The sequence below is a fragment of the Physcomitrium patens genome, chromosome 2 (assembly GCF_059467195.1).
Source record: "Physcomitrium patens ecotype Gransden chromosome 2, ASM5946719v1, whole genome shotgun sequence".
NCBI lineage: Eukaryota > Viridiplantae > Streptophyta > Bryopsida > Funariales > Funariaceae > Physcomitrium > Physcomitrium patens.
The window spans coordinates 13518938-13542297 of record NC_143411.1 but is presented as its reverse complement, the minus strand read 5'-3'; the positions used below and the strand labels follow the sequence as shown (position 1 = coordinate 13542297).

The 23360-nt window shown below is 32.9% G+C and overlaps 1 protein-coding gene across 1 annotated transcript; it reads left to right on the top strand.

Moving 5' to 3' along the window:
- Positions 1-1593: 1593 nt before the first annotated feature.
- Positions 1594-3778, top strand: LOC112278717 (protein S-acyltransferase 10). The gene has a single exon (XM_024512373.3). The coding sequence runs from the start codon at positions 2131-2133 to the stop codon at positions 3205-3207; it is 1077 nt and encodes a 358-aa protein (XP_024368141.2). The 5' UTR covers positions 1594-2130; the 3' UTR covers positions 3208-3778.
- The last annotated feature ends 19582 nt before the right edge of the window (positions 3779-23360 follow it).

The window sequence follows — 23360 nt, the reverse complement described above, 5'->3', positions numbered from 1 at the left end:
TTATAAAACTTCAAGATGGTTTTAATGTGATTTTGTAAATACTATAATTAAATAAATTTATAAGATATTTTTCTTTATTTAAAAATTACATCACATTCAAGACTTAAAATATTAATATTAGAAAGTCTTTTTGATTATATAAATATTTATAAGAATTTGGAGTTGTTTATAAGTTACAAGAGTCTTATTAGAAAATAAATATATAAATAGAATCTTAGTAAGTTTTTGAAGCAATTATTTTAGTTGGTTTAATAATTTTGCTTAGTATTGAATATTAACGATAAGTTATTGAGCATAATAAGTGCATTGGCCTTCTATTTATATATATTGTTTATAAAAATCCTAGATATTTTAGTTTATAGTTAAAAGAAGTATGAAAAAGAATCTTATACCTTTTTAATTATTTATATAAAAAATATAGTTTATAATTAATTTTAATTTATTTTATTATTAAAAAAATTCTGAGTTAGGAAAATATAGTCTCAAATTGATATTAGTATTATAGAAAAATTATAAAAAATCTAAAATTTATTTAGAATATTTTAAAAAAATTAAAGTAATTTTCAAGACTTGTATAAAAGTAAGTTTTACCACCTTGATAGCCATTATGAATAAAGGAAGCAAGATTTGAAGGTCATAGTAGATTTCTAGTCTAATTGGATGTTTTTAAAACACTATGGTGAAGTCAAAGATACGAAATATGTTAGTTTTACTAATAAAAAATAGAAAAGACCAACAATTAGTTTAATCCTTGTAGGATGAGATGTATATAAGTTTCATATGAGTTGAAGCACCTTGGATGTAGGTAAGATGATAAGACTAAGGTCTTGTGGCTACTCTAAAACACCCATATATACTACTTGTGAGCCTTAGTAAGCCTCAAACTCTTGATTTTTTAAACAAGTTATTTTTGAGGTAAAACTTATTTACTTAATTTTATTATTATTATTATTATTATTTTATTTTAAAATTATCATAAATTATTTATATTAACTTAGATTCATATGTTTTTACGTCATTAGAAAGATTTTAAAAAATTATCTACATAAAATTTTTATTTTTTTAAATTTTTTATTGAGTGAAAATCCAGTGAATAAACTATGACTCATTTTGTAGAGTGCATTTGCTTGATTTCACTTATTTCACTTGTTTTGTGTTGTTATTTATTATTTTTTTTGTTCTTATTCTTTGCTTCTTTCTCTTTACACCACTAATTACAAGCAACTTTTAATTGATGCTATCATACATTTGGATTGAGGGATGAATATTACCCTCACAATCTACCAAATAATAGAAAAATCACATCCAAAATACACTATATACTATAAAAAACTTAAATCCCAATTACAAAACCCCAATTCGGCTTGATGGAATCAAGCACAAAATTGCATCAAATGCAAAAGAAAAAAAACACAGTGGAGCCAGTTATACATGGAATCACTTTGGCTGGGATCGGAGAGACCACGGTGATGGCAGCAGGGGTGGGGGCATTCACGGGTATAGGATCCGACCACTCTCTGTGAGGTGGTAGGCTCCAGTTCGTGATGCATGCAGCAATATTAATAATAAAGAGAGCTTGCAATGAGAGGAGAGGCGGCTGACGAAGGAAGGAAGGGGGTGAGGTTGTGTGAGCAGTAGAAGGTCGCCTCCTCGCTCAACCCTCTTCCTCCTCCGTTGCTGGCTGGGATCGTTGCTGCGACGTCAGATCTGCCATTGGCTTCTGTTACTCGTGTCTTTCCACCTGTTTGCTGCTCCAGCTGCGCGCGATCTACCCACATGTCTACTAGGAGTTGGCTTAGTTGCGGATAAAAGCGTCGTCTAGTGGTTCAGCTCACCAACAAACCCTTCAGTTCCCAACTGCATCGCGTGCGATTCCCACTTGCATGCCATTCGATTTCGACTATGGTGTGGGGTTCGAATTTGGGATGTTTTGCACCGGGTTTCTCTTTCTCAGCTGATTCGTGGAGGGGGCTTAGAGATTGGGGTGGGCAACCCTAAGTGGGAATTCAGAAGAGGGTCTGGAGTAATGAGGATTCGAAGAATGGGCAGATAGCACGGGTGTTTTTTCTTTGTTGAAGTGGTGGATGAATCGATGTAGCAAGCGTGAGTAGTGTTTGAAAGGAATTTAGCATGGGGCCAAACGCGTGGCATACAGGATGGGGGGTGAGGGTGATGTGGGTTTTGGTGCACGCAGTGGGGGTTGGAGGACTGTTATTCCTAGATTCCGACCTGCGCACACTCAGTTTGGCTTTCTCGTGGTGGGCAGGGAGCTACTACTTGCTGTTCTTGGCAGTTGTGATTCAGTACTGCCGCACTGCAGGATCTACACCCGGGTATCTAGTGGATGCGTTGAGTGAAGACGCCAATTGTGAATCTTTTGCGAAATCAGCTGCAGCTGGAAGTTGTAGGAGCTCCCAATCGGCAGCTGAAAGCGGCCGTAGTTCATACGGATCCTTTCAAAATTCTGAGAGCTGTCGAGCTCCTCCACGGGTCTTAAGAGAGAATGTGAAAGGTGGGTATGCCCCTGTTTCGGAGGCGAGTCCATTGCTGATGAACTCGATAAATGTAAAGCGGGAATCTGATGGCTGTCATTCAACCAGAGGTTCCGCCCACTCGTTGCTGTCAATTAGTACTGGGTTCTGCGCTTACTGCGGGTATTTGCAACCATTACGGACCAAGCACTGTCACGATTGCGACAAGTGCGTTCTACGATTTGATCACCACTGTGTTTGGCTGGGGACATGCGTTGGGCAACGCAATCATAGGAAGTTTTGGTGGTATATCTTCTGTGAAACAGCGCTTGTAATGTGGACTTTAGTTTCGTATATCCGAGCCTTTGGCAGCAGTATTGGGAGCACAACGTTGCTGGAGGGATTGGCAGTTTTGCTTCTGATTCTTGGACTCATCACCGCAGAGTGCTTTCTGATGTCTCTATTAGTGTTCCATTCCTTCCTGGTACTAACTAACCAAACTACCTATGAATTGACAAGAAGACGCCGCATTCCTTATCTTAGGACTCTGCCTGAAAAGGTGCATCCTTTCAGCAAAGGCATGGATGCCAATTTGTACTCTTTCTGCTGCTCATCGAGCTCCGAGCACCCAATTTACGTACTTCCCAGCCCAGAGGAGTTGGAGAATATGGCACGTCCTACGTCTTGTTTTAGCTGTAAGTACTTTTGTTATTGTGGCTTCTGCTATCATTGCTAACTTCGTGTGCTAAGAGGTGGATTTAGAGTATTTTTAAGCAGGTATGTAATAGAGAAATGCAAGGTATTCGACGCTTCTGTAGGTTTCGATAGAATCACTGGTCAGCTTCGCATGCAAAGCTCAGTGTCAGGTTGATAGGAAATTATTTCTAAAGGATATCGTATACTACAAATGATTATGACCAACGACCTATGCATCTATGCACTTCTAGGTCAGGTAAATGCATTAGTCCGATGGAACACCATACCAGTAACTTAAGTGACAGCATTCTACGTCTGCATCATCTTGAAATAGGGAGTGTTCGTCCGATTCAAATGGCACGAAGTTGTAATTTTGCAGATCATGTATTGTGGATTGGATGTGATGTTGCCTTCTTGTTTTAGACTTTCCTGGATCGAACAAGGTCACCTCCTGCTTCCTTAACTAGAATATGAGAAAGGAATTTGTTCCCTCTGGATGTATGGGCTCCGCGTTGCTGGAGAGGATGAAGTCATGTAATGGCGTTCTATACATAGGATGTTATCTTATGTACTTGGATACTATCAAGGTGAAGGTATGGTTTTGTTTTTCATTTTGAAGTTGGTACCGTGCTGCTCTGTCTCTTGCTTCCTTACTAGTTGTTTATTTTAACTTTGAGTCAATTTTTAACTTCTTGGTGAAGACAGTCTTTTCGGCGCTGCACTATGGGTGGTCAATTATTCATGTCAATCTGTATACTGTCAAGGTTTCCGTTGCTCTCCACGCGGCAGGAGACTGAAGAACAATACCGGGTCCCCAAACTCTTGATGGTGTCATTCTACACCTTCAATGAGGAAGCACCATCTCATCTTTCTCCATAGGCTGCCACGCATTTGAAAGCGCCAGGCACAACTTCTAACGTTACTCTTCTGGAACAAAAGCTCCATGAATTCATATTCTACTGTCAGCCGTATCATCCGTGAGAGCTTATGGACCCACAACAAAACCCATTGAAAGTCCATAGTTTCAAGGCTCGAGGCTTCGTTATCAGTTAGTGAGCTGCAAATCTGGTACAATGCTGTCCCTTCAGCGGGTTGAATTAGTGCCTTGCTCGAAAGGACCGTGTTCGATACGCATCTATCAATGCGAGGGCGATACATATTCGCAGAATTACATTCTTTAACAAACGCCCTGCACCCATCAAGGAGGGCATCTTTATGCTTCCTTGATGGATGTGTAGCTGAGCTCATTAGACACTAAGTGGCTCAGGAAAGTGTTTAATGAACGCAAATCTGGATTAACACCTTAAGAAAGTGAAGGTGGAGCAGAGAATGATCGAGTGATTCGGACGACAGCGGTTCTTCTACTTCATCGTTAATGGAGATCCCGGGCTGCTAGCCAGGGGCAAGCCATAGGGTTGTCTTCCATTCTAATAATGAGTGGGCAATGTTATTCTTGGATTTTGCCTCCATAAGGAGTTCCCAGCAAAGCAAAGTCCACCCAATTTCAAAATTTGCACTTCTATGTTTAAGGGAGTGTATATATTAGGTATAATTTTATTTTTATTTTTATTGTTTTTTTCAAAAGCAAAAATTAATTACATTGAAGCTAAGTCATGGTAGAAGTACTGATTCTTGTTGCAAAGGGTTTGTTGCCTCCACATTTAAGTGGCTGAAGGAAGGCATAACTTTGCAAGACAAGATCTCAAGGATTAAGGCAATCAAAGAGCTAATTTTTTGGAAGAAAGTGCCATTTAAAGTAAAGATTCAATAAACTTGTATTTACTTAAAGGTGACCAAAACCAAGATGTGGTGCTTAATATTATAGGAATTTTTTTTTACCTTATTAAGTTATAGGATTAACTTCAAGGGGCAATATTAAACCTGTAGAAACAAAATCAGAAAGTAATTTTTTTAGAATAGATGCATCTTTAATTCTTCTTATGAAAAAACTAGTTGAATTTAATTTGGATCTTAAAATCAATTATGGTATGTCAATTCATAAATTCATGAAGGTGGATGCATCAACACATTTAGAAGTGCCAAACTCTTTTGGTTCTTATTTGGATGATGTTGTTGGTTTCATTGTAACAAAAGTTTTTACATTATTTCATTGTAACAAAAGTTTTTATATTATTTCATTGTAACAAAAGTTTTTAAATTAACGACTTACTTTATTATTATATTTTTGATTAATATATATAGTTTAAATAACATATATTATTGCTCTTATAAATTTAGATAAAGAATTTATGTAATAAGTTATATAAATTGATGTTATATCTTAACCTTAGAAATTCTATTCTTTTTTTAAATGATTATTGCCAATTTCTTATATAAAAATTAGTTAAATAATGCCATAAATTATATTTATTAATTATAATAGAGAATTTTTATATATCTTCATTTTGTAAAATATAATATAATATTTATATACTATAAGTATCTTTGATATTGTATATATATAAACTTAAAATTTTGTTGTTGTTTATTCCTTGAAAGAATTATGCCAACTAATCTTACTTTAAATTGTATTTTAAATTGTCATATTTGGAATTTTTCTTATAATAAAAATAAATAATGAACCAAAAGATACTTTTAATATATTCTTATTTTAAATAAAATAACCTATAGGTTTTATTGACCTTTATACTTATAAATATCTTTTTTCTTTTAAATACTATTTATAATTCATTAACTAATCAAAATAAAAATCTAAGTTTTTTAATAGCATTATTTTTTTGTAAAACTTTATTATAAGCTTTTGAAATATTAAATTATAAAAGAAACTATAGCTAATTGTATATTTGGCCAAATATATTATTTTTTGAATTTCTAATATATTATCAAGAATAAACCTAAATAACTATATATTTTAAAAAATAATTAAGTTTAAACTTTCTATATACACCACTTCTATTATTTTTAAAGTTTCTTCCTATATACTTCAAATAAAGTGATAATTATAATTATAAATCTCTTATTTTCTAATATTTTTAAAATTCTTCTTTTGTAAAAAAATATAATATTGTCTATAATTATCTTAACATCATTTTTTATGTATTTTTAATTATATACAAGAAGTTTTTTCTAATTACATCAGATCATTATTTTAATAGATTGATGAAACTGGAGCATTTCAAACTACTGACCCAAACTCTTTCTATTAGATATGTAGCATTGTGACAAACACATTCAACATGCCACTTGGCTTGAAACAAAGACTTAAAGATACTCAGCTTTGCTTCTCCTTCATTACCCATAAACACCCACAGAATGAGGAGACAAGCCATGGCAAGAATGTCTTGGGTCAAAGAGAAGAAAGTCCTTGTAAAAGGATGAAGGTGCTGGAACACTGTGATGAAAGTCTGCAACCTCATGTCCACCTCTGCAAGGAACTAGTGGCTGGTCCTCATCTGCTATAAGGCAGCACTAACACCTTCAAATTAAGGCCTCAATTCTTTGAATTGCTGAGTGCAAAGTTCTAGCAATGCATTGTGTCACCAATTTTTGAAAGGCTTTTAGTCAACTCTGGAAAAAATACACTGTTTTACTAAGTGGTCTCATTTTGTACAAAAACTTGGCTCCTCCTCAGATTGCAATGGCAGTGTTGGCACTGCTTTTTGCACAACCAGCAGCAAACACAAAGGGGTTCAAAGATTTCCTTGGTTAGACAAGTGTTTGAATTCTTGGAGAAGCCTCTGCACTTTGACAAGGGAGGCATAACTTAATCCCAGCTGTGGTCATGCTCCTGCAATTCAGTGTCTCATACCATCAAATTCTTTTATCATATTTGCTGGTCAAATCCACTCCTCCATTGTTTTGCATGTAATGTCTGTCACCTACATTAGTAAGAAAATCAGGTTGCATCATTATTCTACATTTGTGGTTTTTTATGGAATGTTGCTTGCTGTCAGTAACCTACAGTTCTGGTGTTCATGCTGCAGAGTTCGACTTTTTTTTTGGTGTCATTTTGGCAGGATTTTTTTCAAGGTGATGAAAGGATCCAAATCTTTTCCACATGGCTTTAAACTCTTGTTTATGGAATTCATAGTGGTTGTTGGAGTGAGTGGATCCCTTGGAAGAGCAGTTTCTTTTTTTCTATTTCTTTTTTTTCTTCCTTCGACACAAATAGAATTTATTATTTTATTGCAAAAAAGTTAGTGTACATGCCCCCAACCTGGACCAGTCAGGGGTGTTAGATTACAAGCTAAATGCTACTCACATAATTATTGCTAGGCTAGCTTGACTTCCATTTTGGTTTGATTTGCTTCCAAGTTGCTGATATCTCATTCATGCACCAATGCCTGCGGAACTAATGAAAATACTTTGCAGCTTGTAGTGGTTGACGTTTCATATGTGATTGCGTTTTGAGCCACACAATCCTTCATACTCAATGAGTTGCAACCAAATCTTATGATATAATTGTTCTATTGGCCAATGTACCCCATTAAAGGCAGCATCATTTTTCTCAATCTAGATTACCTACATTATGATTCCTTGAAGAAAAAGTCAAATTCAACTTACTTTTAAAAATCTCCTTGATATCCAATATGCAAAGATGCAACATTTCCATAATAGAGAAAGTTGTGTAAGTTCCATGCTTTGAGAAAGATCAATCCTCATTTTGTTGGAGGGCCTTGGCCCAATCTCTTGGAGATTGGCCACATTTTGTATGTCATTGGCCATTCTCCTTAGGAGCATACATTATTCTACTACTAGGGTAAGTAATTGGAGAATGGAGATTTTCCATTTCTAAGTTTTAGATATAGAGTTGCATTCTCAAAATCTATGGACTACAATTTTTTTAGTATCCATCAAGCATATTGGGCAATATTACTTAATTGTGTTGTATACTTGGCCCCTCTATGAATTTACTACAATAGTGTGGTGTCATGTGGTAATAAGACTATATAGTGAAAAATAAAAATATAGATGTTATTATAGACGAGCTTGGAAAAAATATGTAGTAGAAAAATAAGGATAAAAGATAAAAAAAATAGTAAAAGATTTAATCTTAATACTACCTTTTTGTTGAAGAGACTTCTATTTACTTTATAGAGGCATAAATGAGCCAAATTAAAGTAAATGAGGTAAAAAAATAATATAGGTATATATTAAAAAGAAATTTAACAATAGAATAAAGCAAAAATTATCTCAAATTATTAATAATTGATATCCAAAGAAGACCAATTATCAACTTAGATCAAAATCAAATCTTGAGGCATAAAACTATACCCATATGGCGACTTTAGGATTCTTTGGTAGATTAAAAATGATCTTTGAGAGCAAACTGGAGAAAAATAATTTAGGCATTGAATTTATGTCAATTAAATCACTATTGAATTTTTGAGGGATTTTCAAAGTTAATAATGTTCTTTGTTGGTTTAAATTTTGAAAAATAAAAATATGTTTATAAATTTGAAGATTTCTTGAGTTTTTAGTATGTATATGTGTGAATTTTAGATAATGAATTGGTGTGCTAGTTATAAATGTGTGTGCAAATTTTTAGATCAATTGAATAATTAGAAAAAAATTTGTGAAGGTTTTTGTAGATTGACGTCTCAAAAATTAGAATTTGAGGATTAGTGAGTCTTTCTAAGATCTTTAGCACTCTATCAATTAGATTGAAGTGAAAATTTTTGTGTGGATATTAGACTTGATTTCTAACATTCTAGTGAAATTTGAAAGAAATTCAATAATTCCTGAAGGAGGTATTGGTATTGAAAGTTTAGTACTCAAGTTGGAGTAAGAGGCCATCCAAAACTTGTTGGGATTATCATGCATATCTCTCAATTGGTAAGTGCGATTGATTTCATCTTTATTATACTTATTTTTAACTAAGATATTAAGAATTATGCAAATTTTAGTTGATATTAATAGTTTAATCATTAGTTATTGAAGTTCCATTTTTCTTTAGGATTTGGTTAAGAGTTTGTCTATGATTTGGTTAGGACTTAGAATTTGGTCTAGGATTTGGTTAGGATTAGAATTTACTTAAGGTTTGATTTAAAACTTATCTAGAGATTAATTAAAGTTTATCTAGGGTTTTTTTTAGGATTTAAGATTTTATTAGGATTTTATTAGGATTTCATTAGGATTTGACGTAAGATTTAATTAAGGTTCAATTAAGATTTAAATTAGACTTTTATCTAAGGATTGATTAAGATTCAATTAATATTTCTATTTTTAGTATTTCTTTTATGATTCTTTGGGTTTTATTTAAATTTTTTTATTTCTAGTATCTCTTTAAGATTATTTTTATTTCTTTAAAGGTTTATTTTTATATATTTTAAAGATTTCTTATTATTTTTCTTTGACATTAGTTTATGACTTCTTTGTATTTCTTTTATAACTTCTTTTAAATTTATTTTGGATTGATCAAAGTTTGATTAAGATTATTAAGGTTTACTTAAAGTTTATTGAAGATTCTATTAGACTTAATAAGATTGTTGTTGCATTTCTATTTACCTTCCACAACTAGGTGTCTGGTGCATTCTCAAGCAAAACATAATACGACAAGGGAGACATATCAATCATATGAGCTCTAATTCCTTGTGAACTTGTTTTGAATCTCAAATATTTGCTTATTACAATTTTAATCTAGATGGTAGCATCTTTCTCTACTTTTGTGTGATTATGTTGTGTACAATGAGGCGCTTCTTGATTAAAGAACAACCTAGCTTTACCAAGTATTGCATAAAGAATATTTTTTTCATTGTCATAATGTAATACGACTAATAGGTAAAAATGATGAAGAAATTATTATATTATAGAAGATCTTATTTTAAATATTATAGAAAATTATTTTAGAAAATAGAAAATAGAAAAAAATAAAGTAAAATTAAAGGTGTAAATACTATCTTTTTATAAAGTATGCTTCTACTTATTTTGTAAGGCCATAAATATGGCAAAACAAAGTAGATTAGAAAAATAAAGAATATGAACTTACCTAGGAGGAATTTAAGAGTTGATTTTAGAAAAAATTAACTCAAAAGGAAAAAAATTAATACCTAAAAAGGACCAATTATCAATCTGGGTCAAAATCAGATTACAAGGCACAAAATTGGGCACCCATGGCAACTCCAGAGTTCTATTGCAAATTGGAGAGTAGTATTTGAGAGCAAACTTAATAGGATTTCTTTGGGCATTGATTTTGAGTGATTTGAGTGTATAATGACTTTGTAAGAGCTTTGCAAAGTCACAATTGTATTAGGTGATTCTAGAATTTGTAAAATTAAAAGAATATTATGTTTTAGAGAATTTCATGAGTTTGGTAGTAGATCTACAATTCAAATTTTGAAGACTTATATAAATAATTGTCTAAAGTGTATACTGTAAGTTTAAGCTTGATCAAACAGTTGAATTAAAGGTTATTGAATTAGTACTGAATTTTAATATTTGGAGCTAATTATTAAAGTATTTTCAACTTTGGATGAAGTTTTGCCATTCAATTAATCTCTAGTCAAGTTTTAATATAAAAGATAAAAATTAAAAGATAAAAAATAAAATAAATATAAAAGATAAAAGTTGAAGGAAAAAAAAGTTAAAAATTAAGATTAAAAATTAAGATTAAAAATTAAGTTAAAATGAAATAATCTAAAGATTAAAAGTTGAAGGTAAAAAGTAAAGTAAAAGTTAAAATTTAAATAAAAATAAAATAACATAAAGTTCAAAAGTTGAAGATAAAAAAGTAAATTTAAAGTTAAAAGTTAAGTAAAGATTAAAATAATATGAGGTTAAAAATTGAAGGTTGGAAGATAATTGGAAGTTAAAAATTAACAATTAATTATGAAGATGAGGTAAAAGGTTTGCTAAAGTAGTATTAATTAGAGGTAATAAGATGTGTGACAAGTCAATCCAGCAATCCATGCACTAACAAGTGTAATTAGGAGGTGATTAGGGAAGAAAGGTTACCTTCATCATGCGGAATTGAGGTAGCAAATCTTGACCAATTGGAAATCTTTCAAAAATCCTCTTTAGCTCCTACATATGTGAGTTTTTTTGAATTAAACCTTTACTTAGATGAGCTCCTATCCCTTAATTTTTGCAATATTCCAATATGCGATAGTTGATATGTGATTTTTTAAAGTTGCCCTCTTAAACTGCCAGGGCAGCAGACCTCCTTGTACTTAAAAATTCACTAAAGATTCATAAAACCTTTAAAATTTCCAACTTAAACTTTCCTAGGAACTAGACTTTAAGGCGCCTTAGTTGCAATAAGTTTTACAAAACAATCTTCAACAAGCACTGTGCTATGAAATTCCAAAGCTAACTCTAATGCACTACCCTTGTACCAATTGGTAGCAAACCCCTTCTTACTTAAGAATTCTTTGAAAATTCATAAAAGCTTCCAAAATTTAGATCGAACTTTTTTTAAAAAATAGAATTTAGAAAGCCTTAAAAACCAAAAACCGCTTGGAAAGAAAGATAGAGATCATTGAGCAATGATTTTTTGAAGTTGGTAGTTCTCTGGGGCCATAGCAGTGCACCCTTCTTCACTTAAAATTCTGCCAACAATTCATTAAAGCTCCAAATTATGCGTGCTTAGTGTCATTCGAAAGCTACAAATTAGAAAAAGGTGGTCACAAAATATTGCAAGAAAAAAAATACAACTAAAGGAACTGAGAGGTAGAAACCTACACAATTATAAAATAGAGGGAGTTTCAAAAAAATAAAATAAAATAAAATAAAATTAGCATAGCTTTGCCATAAATCGAGAGAGAGAGAGAGAGAAAAAAAAAAGGGCTTAGAAAACCAAGCCACTCTTATAAAATTTAGTGGAGGCTAATAGGAGGGTGGCCACATCTCCACCCTTAATTTCTAAGATCTCTAATCTAGATCTACAGTCTATAGTAATCCTAGGCCTAAATCCGATTTCAAGGCTAGAAATGCCATAACTCAAAAACTAATATCTTTTTGGCAAAACTAACACCAGTCAAAGTCCAAAACACATTTTTATCCTAATATTGACTATTCACAAGCTTGAATCCGAATTCTAAATCTAATATCTAAGAATTAAAAGAGATATTCTACTAAAATTTAAGTTTTGGTACTAAATTTATTATTTTTAGACCAAATCAAGAAAGAAATCATAGATCTTCTAAATTTACTATTTTTAGAATTTTTAATACTCATTCAATCTAATAATTAGAAGTATCTACTTAATTAATAATCTAAAACTATAATTAACTAAAAGATTAATTTTGATCCATAAATTAATCATATTAGTATTAAAATTAATAAAAATATGTTAAAAATCAAAAAAATAATTATAACTAACCATTGGAGCTATTAATTATGCTCACATATTAGTTGGATTGGAGTGAAATTTGTGTATAAAGATAATAGACTTGATTTGCTACAAATATATGAAGTTTGAGAATAATTGAACGATGTGAAAATGAGATATTGTTAGGGACGTAGTCCTTAAAACCTTCTAGAGATAAGTTTCTAGAACCTTCTAAAAGCAAGTCTCTGGAATCTTCTAGAAGCTTTCTAGTTGATAGAAGTTGCTTGAGAAGCTTCCTAAATAGGAGTATATATTAGAATCGAGGTTGAAGAGTTCTTCAGTCTCAACAACACATCTCTTGGAGCTCTAGCTCACCTCTCTAGTGTTGTTTTTGTATTCATCTGATTAATCTAGTTCTTGTCAGTTCTTGTTGAACTTCTTCTTAGATCTCGAGTCTGTATTTCTATATCCGTGACAGTTTGTCGAGACTTCACTCACCTTAGATATCAAAGTTAGTTTCTTCTTCGTTAGAGTGTGGATTACCCCTCTGCTTGGAAGTGTACTAGCATTTTAGAGGTTGCGGATTATCCCTCTGCTTGGAAGTGTACTAGCATTTTAGAGGTTGCGGATTACCCTCCTCTAAACTGATACTTCTTTTGTTACAATATTGGAGTCTTATTCTTCTTGGAGAGAGTGGATTACCCCTTTTCTTGAAGCCCTTAAGGCATTTTAGAGGTTGCAGAGTACCCTCCTCTAAACCAATATTGTCTTCTTGTAGAGTCATTTTTGACCTTCTCTTAGAATGGCCGAAGGCCAAGACATTAGTATGACGGAAAGTTCGGAGTCCAAGTTGGATGCTATCATGAATACCCTCGCTATATTATCGCAAAGAACTACAGAGATTGAAGGAGTCGTGGCAAGGCTTCATAATGATGGAGCATCTGGGATGGCACAATCTAGGTTGCATGAGCCTCAAACTTCTACACTTGGAGAAGAAACTTTGCCTCAGATTCGACAAGCACCACTGGTTCTACAACATAAGGAGCTCCGAGTTAGCCTTCCGGACAAGTTCGATGGTACGCGTTCCAAGTTTCGAGGATTCGTCAATCAAATCAGGTTGTTAACAGTTTTATAATGTGAACGCTATCCAACGGAGGAGTCACGTGTTGGGCTTGTTGGAACCTTACTTACAGGGCAAGCTCTATCATGGTTTGCTCCTTTGTTTGAGAAATGATCGTCCATACTAAACAACTTTGAAACCTTTTTGGAGGCGTTTGCGGAAGCATTTGGTGAACACGACAAAGTTCAATGGGCTACAACAAAGATCCGGTCACTACGACAAGGGATGCGTTCTACATCAATCTATGCATCGGACTTCAGGCAATTAGCATGCGACATCAAATAGAATGAAGAAGCGTTGATGAGTCAATTCTATTGGGGTTTAAGGAATGATGTGAAGGATTTGCTGTTAATTCTTCTTAATCCACAAATACTCAACGAAGCTATTAGCCAAGCTGTGAAGTGCAATAATTGCCTATTCCAACGCCACCAAGACCAACGTTCAAGACAACATACGATTTGTCACGTCCCAACTATATCGGCAAGCAGTGTGAATTTACATTCAGACGTAGAAGACATGCAAATTGATGCAGAACATGTCAAATCCCTTACCCTAGAAGAAAAAAAGCGACGTATGGAGGAAGATCTATGCTTGTATTGCGGTGAAGAAGGCCATAAAGTTAAAAACTGCTCCAAGAAGCAAAATCGATGTATTGTCAAGACTAGGGGCGCGTTTCTTCAGAAAAACGAGGATGCCCAGTTACAATAGGAACCGTGCGGCTGAATAGTGAAATATCGCAACAACAACCAGGTTCCTATCTTTCCGCTCAACCTATCCTTTGCTTTACAATCCCTTTGCTTATTGGCCCTCAAAAACTAAGAACCTTAGCATTATTAAATTCAGGAGCATCTGCTTCTTTCTTAGACAAAGAATTTGTGAAGTATCATAAGATCCCTTTAGTACAAAAATCCAAACCTGTTCACATTGAGGTCATAGATGGGCGACCTTTATTGTCTGGTAGTGTCACCTATGAATCAAAACCTATAGAAATGACGTTTAAGGGCCATAGTAGTCATATTATTTTCAATATTATTAGAACCCCATCAAATCTTGTTATTCTTGGTCTTTCCTGGTTGGAAAAGCATAACCCATCCATAGATTGGAGATTGTGGAAGATAACCTTTCCCACAAAACCACCCAAGAGCAAACCTAGTAGAAAACCCCGAATAGAAAAATCTTTATTTATTGGAGCAAGAACATTTATAAGATCGTCCAAGGAAGGCACACCGTTTGTCATTTATGCGGCTCTAACTATCGGGGAGAAGATCTCGACAACAAGTATACCGGAGCAATATAAAGATTTTAAAGATATGTTTCAAAAGAAGAATGCCGACATGCTATCAGAACACCCACCATATGATTGCGCCATAGACTTACAAGAACGAGCACAATCACCTTTTGGCCCAATCTACAATCTATCGCAAACGGAATTGGCGGAGTTGCAAAAGTACATCGACAAGAATCTAGCTAAGAACTTCATCCATCATTCAAAATCGTCAGCTAGAGCATCCATCTTATTTGTGAAAAAGAAAGATGGCTCGTTGCGGATGTGCGTGGACTATCGAGGCCTCAACAAGGTAATAAAGAAGAATCGTTATCCGTTACCCTTGATTTTTGGTCTCTTAGAATAACTTGGATGTGCAAGGATCTTTACAAAAATTGATCTAAGGAGAGCTTACAACCTCGTACGAATCAAGGAAGGAGATGAGTGGAAGACAACGTTCCGTACAAGGTATGGCCACTTTGAATATAATGTCATGCCTTTTGGTCTTACTAATGCTCCAGCGGTCTTTTAACATATGATGAATGACATTTTTCGAGATCACCTTGATGATTTTGTTGTCATCTATTTGGATGATATTTTGATATTCTCCAAAAATGAGGAAGAGCATGAAAAGCACGTTCGTTTGGTCTTGGAGAAACTACGCGAGCGAAGACTATATGCCAAGTTGGAGAAGTGTTTATCTCATCAAATAGAGATGGCGTTTCTGGGATTCGTTGCGACTACGGAAGGCTTGAAGATGGATCCCAAGAAGGTGGAAGCAATCGTGTCTTAGGAGGTTCCAAAGACGATTAGAGATATACAATGCTTTCTTGGTTTTGTCAACTTCTATCGGATCTTCATTAAGAATTACTCTCAAGTTGCTGCTCCTCTCACTCAGTTGACATGCAAGGATAAGCTAGAATGGAGACCTCTAGCAGAGAAGGCGTTTCAAGACCTGAAGATGGCATTTACTACAGCTCCAATCGTGGTACATCCAGACTTTACAAAGGCCTTTTATTTAGAAACTGATGCTTCGGATTTTGCTTTAGGAGCTGTACTTTCACAAATAGGAGAAGACAAGAAGCTCCATCCAGTTGCATTCTATTCTCGAAAGTTCTCTGCTGCTGAAATCAATTATGAGATCCACGATAAGGAACTTCTTGCTATAGTGGATTCTTTCCAAGAATGGCATCACTTTTTTGAAGGAGCTACACATCCAGTGACCGTATACACAGATCACAAGAATTTGGAGTATTTCATGTCGGCTCGAGTTCTAAATCGACGTCAAGCTCGGTGGAGTATGTTACTATCTAGGTTCGATTTTGTTATCACTTATCGACCTGGAAAGCAGCAAGGCCTATCTGATGTCTTATCAAGGAGATTGTATCTTATACCAAAGGCTAGAGAAGTAGCGTTTGATCAACAATGTACGACATTGTTGAAGCTAGAGCAATTTCAGCTTTGCGCTACTATTTTGCCAATTGATGCTGACTTCCTGAATCAGATATGTGCCGTGACCATTGAAGATTCAGTAGCCATTGATATTAAGTAGCATGCCAATGACGACAAGTTCAAGGTGGAGGGAGATCTTTTATACTTTGAAGAGCGGTTATATATCCCAAAAGGACCAGCACGACTCCGAGCTCTTCAATCTCGCCACGATTTTCCAACTGCAGGACATTTTGGATTCAACAAGACCTTGGAGCTTATTTCTTGAGATTTTTGGTGGCCCCAAATGTGAAAGGATGTGAAAGATTTTGTCCTCTCCTGCAACATCTGTTCAAGATCCAAGAAAATTCGGCATCGCCCTTATGGACTCCTACAGCCATTGCCGATTCCACTTCGACCATGGTCTTCAATTTCCATGGACTTCATCACGGACCTGCCATCATCGAAATCATTTGACAGCATCTTTGTCATGGTAGATCAGCTTATAAAGATGGCGCACTCTGTTCCTAGTAAGAAGACATCGTTCAGTGAAGTCACAACAAGGCTCTTTTTCGATAATGTGTATCAATATCATGGACTACCAGATGATATCGTATCAGATCGAGGAACCCAGTTCGCATCAAAGTTTTGGAGATCTCTCTTTGAGATACTGAAGGTGGATATCAAGCTTTCTTCGGCTTTTCATCCTCAAATTGACGGCCAAACGGAACGGGTGAACCAAGTCTTGGAACAATACTTACGATGTAGCATCAACTATCAACAAGACGATTGAACCACATATCTGTCGCTAGCCGAGTTTGCATATAACAACACCCTTCATGCATCGACTCAATACACACCATTCTTTTTCAACTATGGGTATCATCCAAAGCTTGATTTATTGAGTCCATCAACAAATAACAATCCAACAGCTGAAAGATTTACGAAACAACTATCAGAGCTTCAAAATATGTTGAAGCTTCAATTACAATCCGCTCAAGAATCCTACAAGGAGTCTATAGATAGATTTCGAAATCAAGCACCTACTTTCAAAATTGGAGATTAAACATGGCTTCCTCGACGAAATATCAAGATCAAGCGATCATGTGATAAGTTGGACTATCGAAGATTGGGACCATTTATCATCCAGAAGCAAATCAATCCAATGGCGTACCGTTTGGAATTACCGGCTTCTATGAAGGTACATCCAATCTTTCATGTTTCTCTGTTGGAGCCTTATCAAGAGACGTCTTTTCTTGGAAGAGTGCAATGTCCGCCACCTAGTATTAAGATCAAGAACCACGAGGAATACGAGGTTGAAAAGATACTGGATTCATGGCGAAGGTGGGGCAAGTTGGAGTAACTTGTTCATTAGTGCGGCTACGACATTAATGAGCGAACGTGGGAGCCAACTAAAAGTCTCGCCAATGCGTTGCAAAAGATACAAGAGTTTCATCAACAATATCCTCATAAACTTAAGCCGGTTCGACGATAGCTTCTTTCTGAAGCTTGCTCACCCAAGAATATAAGAAAGGGGGAGAGCACTACCAAAATTTGTAGTTGATGTATTTATTTTCTCCAAGATAAAATAGATTTTTTTCAGTAACCATAGTTTGGTCTTCTGATATGGATAGCCAAGAGATAGATACTATGCCAGTCAGATTATCTCAACCAACTAGCTCACGAAGGCAACCCCGAGATGAAGAACCACCTGCACCATGACGACGACGGAAGATACCAAGTAACCGATTACTGGTGATTGTATTTGAGTCCGAGCTTGCTTACGATGGTCAGCCAGAAGGCGCATTTGTAGGATAATTTCACAATGAGGACATGAAAGTTCATGCTTGGTCAGAAGTTGAAGGAGTGGGCCACTACCATTGACGTCAAGGGCCGTTGAACCACTTGCCTCGTGAACAACAGTTGGAGTTCATAGCAGACCTTATGCGACAGATCTTCATTTTCTTGCGTTGGTACTGATTAACAACAACATTGCTTCTCAGAGATCTGGAAGCTAAAGGAGGAGGTGATGTTTTGGACATAGTTCTTAGAACCTTCTAGAGACAAGTTTCTAGAACCTTCTAGAAGCAAGTCTCTGGAACCCTCTAGAAGCTTCTTAGTTGGTAGAAGATGTTAGGGACATAGTCCTTAGAACCTTCTAGAGATAAGTTTCTAGAATCTTCTAGAAGCAAGTCTTTGGAACCTTCTAGAAGCTTCTTAGTTAGTAGAAGTTGCTTGAGAAGCTTCCTAAATAGGAGTATATATTGGAATCGAGGCTGAAGAGTTCTTCAATCTCGACAACACATCTCTTGGAGCTTTAGCTCACCTCTCTGGTGTTGTTCTTGTATTCATCTGATTAATCTAGTTCTTGCCAGTTCTTCTTGAACTTCTTCTTAGATCTCGAGTCTGTATTTCTGTGTCCGTGACAGATATTGGCATTGGAAATTCAATATTTAGATTGGAATAAGAAGTCTGTCAATAATCAAGCAGATTTTAGGGTTTTCCTTCTATTTGGTAAATATGATTATCTTCAAATTTTGTATATTTTTTGCTAACTTAGTTGTTCATAAGTATATAAAATTTTAAGCAAAATCAATAATTTAATTGATAGATATTGAGGTTCTAAATTGTAGTAGGATTAAGTTGAGTTGTTTAGAATTTGGTTAAGATTTGATTAGGACTTAAGATTGGACTAGGATTTAGGATTTGATTTAGGATTTACTTAGAATTTGGTGAAGATTTGGTTAAGATTTAAGGTTGGACTAGAGTTTAGAGTTTGGTCTAAGATTTGCTTAGGATTTAGGATTCAAGATTTGATTTAGGATTTGATTTAAGATTTGCTTGGGATTTAGAATTTAGGGTTTAGGATTAGATTTAGGATTTGATTTATGATTTTCTTATGGTTTAGGATTTAAGATTTAGGATTTTCTTATGATTTAGGATATAGGATTTGCTTAAGATTTGGTTAAGGTTTGATTAAAGATTAGACCAGGATTTAGGATTTGATTTAGGATTTATTTAGGATTTAGGATTTGTTTAGGATTTAAGATTTGGCCTAGAATTTGATTGAATTCTATTAGGATTTCAATTAAGATTAAATTAAGACTTGGTTGAGAATTATTTAAGATATATTTATAATTATTTTAATATTTCTTTAGGATTTCTTAAGGATTCTTTCAAGGTTTATTGTTGATTTTTTTAAATTTCTTTAATATTTTTTATTATTTCTTTTGTAATTTCTTTAGGATTTCTTTTGAATTTAATTAAAGTTTTTTTAGCATTTTTAAGGTTTAATTAAAATTTATTCAATATCCTATTAGAGTTAGGATTTTATTGTTGCAATTTCTATTCTATCTTTTACAGCCAAGTACCTAGTGCATTTTCAAGTAAGACTTCACATAATATGATACCATCTATTAAAATTACCTAATGTTTCATACTATTCAATTGACCTTCTTGTAATACATATAGATGATTTTTTTTTTTTTTTGACCTCTAGATACTAATATGATACAAATCTTTTTATGGATGTCAATAATATATATTGCTTTAAAATTTCTACTTTCTATTATTCTATTCTAAGCTTACCTTCATCTTTGGATAACTTTGACTAGGTTATTTTTCATTCAATTTACTTTATATATCCTGACCTATAGAATAATCTAAAATTTGATAGAATTCATGTTCACTTGGTAGATTATATAAAACTACCAAATTGTTGTAGGTGATCAAGAGTCTTCATTTGCAAAGAGACTCACTTATTTGCTATCTTATAGTCCTTGATTTGAAACAAGAAAAAGTTGTTATTTCTATTGAACTATCTTTGTTAATTAATTAGCACCTTCCATGCTCTCTTCTTGCTTTGTATTAGGTTGTATTAATCTTAATTTTTTTCAAAGCTCGTAAATCTACCATTTGTCTATAGGTCTCTATTTTTTTGAAGGCCATATTTATATAAGACTGCTACCCTTGTTTTAGAGAAGATGGATCCAATATTATTGATAGGTGGATAATACCAAATATTATTAATGATCCATTCTTCTTGATATGTTAGAAGGATACATGTCACCTCTTGGATATCATCTTTTTATGCCATTGCTATTCTATTTCATATTTTAATTTCTTATCTATTTTGGTATTTTTTATAATCAAAAATATAAATTTAGTTATTATTTTTTTCTTACATAGGATTAAAATTAGCTAAGTTAGTGTCGCAATAGCATATATAAATTGGAGTCACATGGTTCCATTGCTTTAACTATCTATTTGATTAATAAAATAACTACCACATCTACTAAGTTGATGAGGTTAATTCCTTCTTTGTTTATAGGTTAGCAATATTGTAATCAAAACTCCTTAGAATAAGCACATTGCATAATTTTTCTTGCTAAATAATTACTTAAGAAGGCTTTTATCTTTGTTATGCCGTTCTTTATTCTTTTAATGGTCTAAATAGAACATATGATTCAATAGGATTAAAAAAACATCTAATAGATAGAGTTCCTTCGATTCAAATTTATTGTACATTTATACTACTTTTATTTAATTATTATTGCCAATTATCTTTACTTATGCAATTATCATATTATTGCATGCACATTTGATGTACTTCAAGTATTTGATTCTTAAGTAGGTCAAATAATATTAATCTATCTTATTATTTATATTCTAGATTATGATCCAATTTAGAGATTTAGTACTTATAAAACTCAAGTACTCCAACATATTTTCAACTATTATTTAGACCTTATTAGTTTAGATTTTTACTTATATTCAAATTCTACTTATCTAGGTTTAATACTTAATTAATTAATTTAATTAATTATTTTTTGATAAAAAAATTAATTTATAATATAGCATCTAAAATATTGTTTTCATTGCTATCATAATATGTTTGAGTATTTTAATCTTCTTAAATTATATTTAAATTCTATTATATTATTAGAAATATATTTATTTTTAAATTTAAATTATTAATATATATATATATATATATATATATATATATATATATATTTAATAAAAAAAATAAGAATAAAAATTTATTCATAGAAGACAAAGTAATGTCACGGACATACACATTTATCTAAATAAGAAATATAAGGTAGAAGATAACTTAATATAAATTTTACAATACTTTGTAGACTAGCTTCTTTGAAGTTTCATAGATGCAGATTTGACTACAAACATGTTTATAGTTGATTGGTAGGTTAAAAATTTGGTCAAGAAATTGGCCATATTTTACACATACTAGTAACTTGTCATACAAGTTAACTATGTGGTGCACATGTGAGAAACTTGTCTTGCAAGTTAGATATTTCTTTCACAAGTTGGACACATTTTGAAGATTCTATAAAATATTGCTACATAGCTCTTAATTAGGTAGTATATATGAAAGCAAGAATGAAACCTTCTTGATTCATATCAAGGTTTTTTTTGTTATTAGCCTTATTTCAAGAATTTTTAGTCTTTTTGTCTTTGGCAATAGCCATTTTAGTTTAAATACTATATTACTTGTAAGCGAATATCTATTCTTTTGAATGGTACAAGAAAATCAATACAATTACATAATAATAAGCATGATTGCCAAAGAAGATACTATGTCAAAAAATATTATCTAGCTACAATAGAAATTGTGCTAATAGAATTTCGTACAACATTCAATAAAGTTTATATTCATTCTTCAAATTTCTTATCTTATTTTATAATAAATATTTATTTAAAATGAAAAAATTACAAAATCTTTACCTTATTAGATTTAAGAGCGTCAATTTGTTTTATGAATGAAGACTTTGTTAAAAAGCTAAAAATACCTTTACTCAATAAAACTAAGTTATTGCATGTAAAAATCATAGATGATTATTTATTTTCTTTTGAAGATGTTACTTATGAAATTATTCTTTTAGATATATCAACCAATAGTTATAATTGCTTAATAATAATTAATATAATTGGACCTACTTCTAATTTAATAATTTTAAATTTATTAAAGCTAATAAAATATAATTCTTAAATGTACTCAATATCTTATAAGTTTTTTTTTTCCACAATATAATCCAAATTCCTATTGTTTAAGTAAAAAAATCATAAGTATAAATCTCTATTGGTAGGTACAAGAGCCTTCATAATTGCTACAAAACAAAGATCATATTTGGAAATTTATACCACACCTATTACTATTAGTGAAAAGACTTTAGGTAGCATTTTAAGCCAATATTAAGATTATCAAGATGTATTTGAGAAAAAAATAAAAATATTCGTCTACAACATTGTCTTCATAATTATTCAACTGATCTTTAAGTAAGAGTTTAACTATTATTTGAACCAATTTCTATCTTATCATAGAACAAGTTAGTTGCACTCAAAGAATGCTTTGGAAAAAATTTAATTAAGAATTTCATATGCTATTAATAATATCTAGTAAAAGCTTCTATGTTGCTTGAAAAAATAAAGTAAGATAGATCATTGCAAAAGCATATGGATTATTGACAAGATCATCATTAAAAATAGGTATTTTCTATCTTTAATATCAAGACTTCTTGATTAATTGAATCAAAGAAATGTTTATATTAAAATAAATCTACAAAGAGCATACAATCTAGTATTGTCAAGGACAAAGATTCGATGAGGGAAAATATACACCAAAAGGCTATCTCAATATAATAAGTCAAAATATAAACAAGTAGGTATATTAAAAGGAAACTGGAATGGCTATTGCCACAAGACAAGAAACTAAAGACTCTTGAACCTGGACTAGAAGCAAGAAAGGAGTTGACAAGAGTGAAGAAGCCTTCACTCTTGTCTCTATATATACTATCTAACTAGGGGCTACGTGGCGACGTTCAATAGGACCTCCAATATGTGTTGACTTTGTAGGACACATGCCTTGACTTACAAGGCAAGTTTTTCTACGTGTGGGCCATATAATTAGCTTGATCTTCAAGCTAACAACATGTGTGGCACATGGCCAACTTGTTGACCACGTTTCTAATCCAAAAAGTCAATTAAAGACACCTATGAAGTCAAAGCAGCGTCTAAGAAGTTTCTAGGAAGCTTCTATATTAAATATTATAGAATTAACTTACTTTTATCTACTTTTACTTACTTCTACCTATTTCTATATGTAATTATTAGCTTACATGATTATGGCCG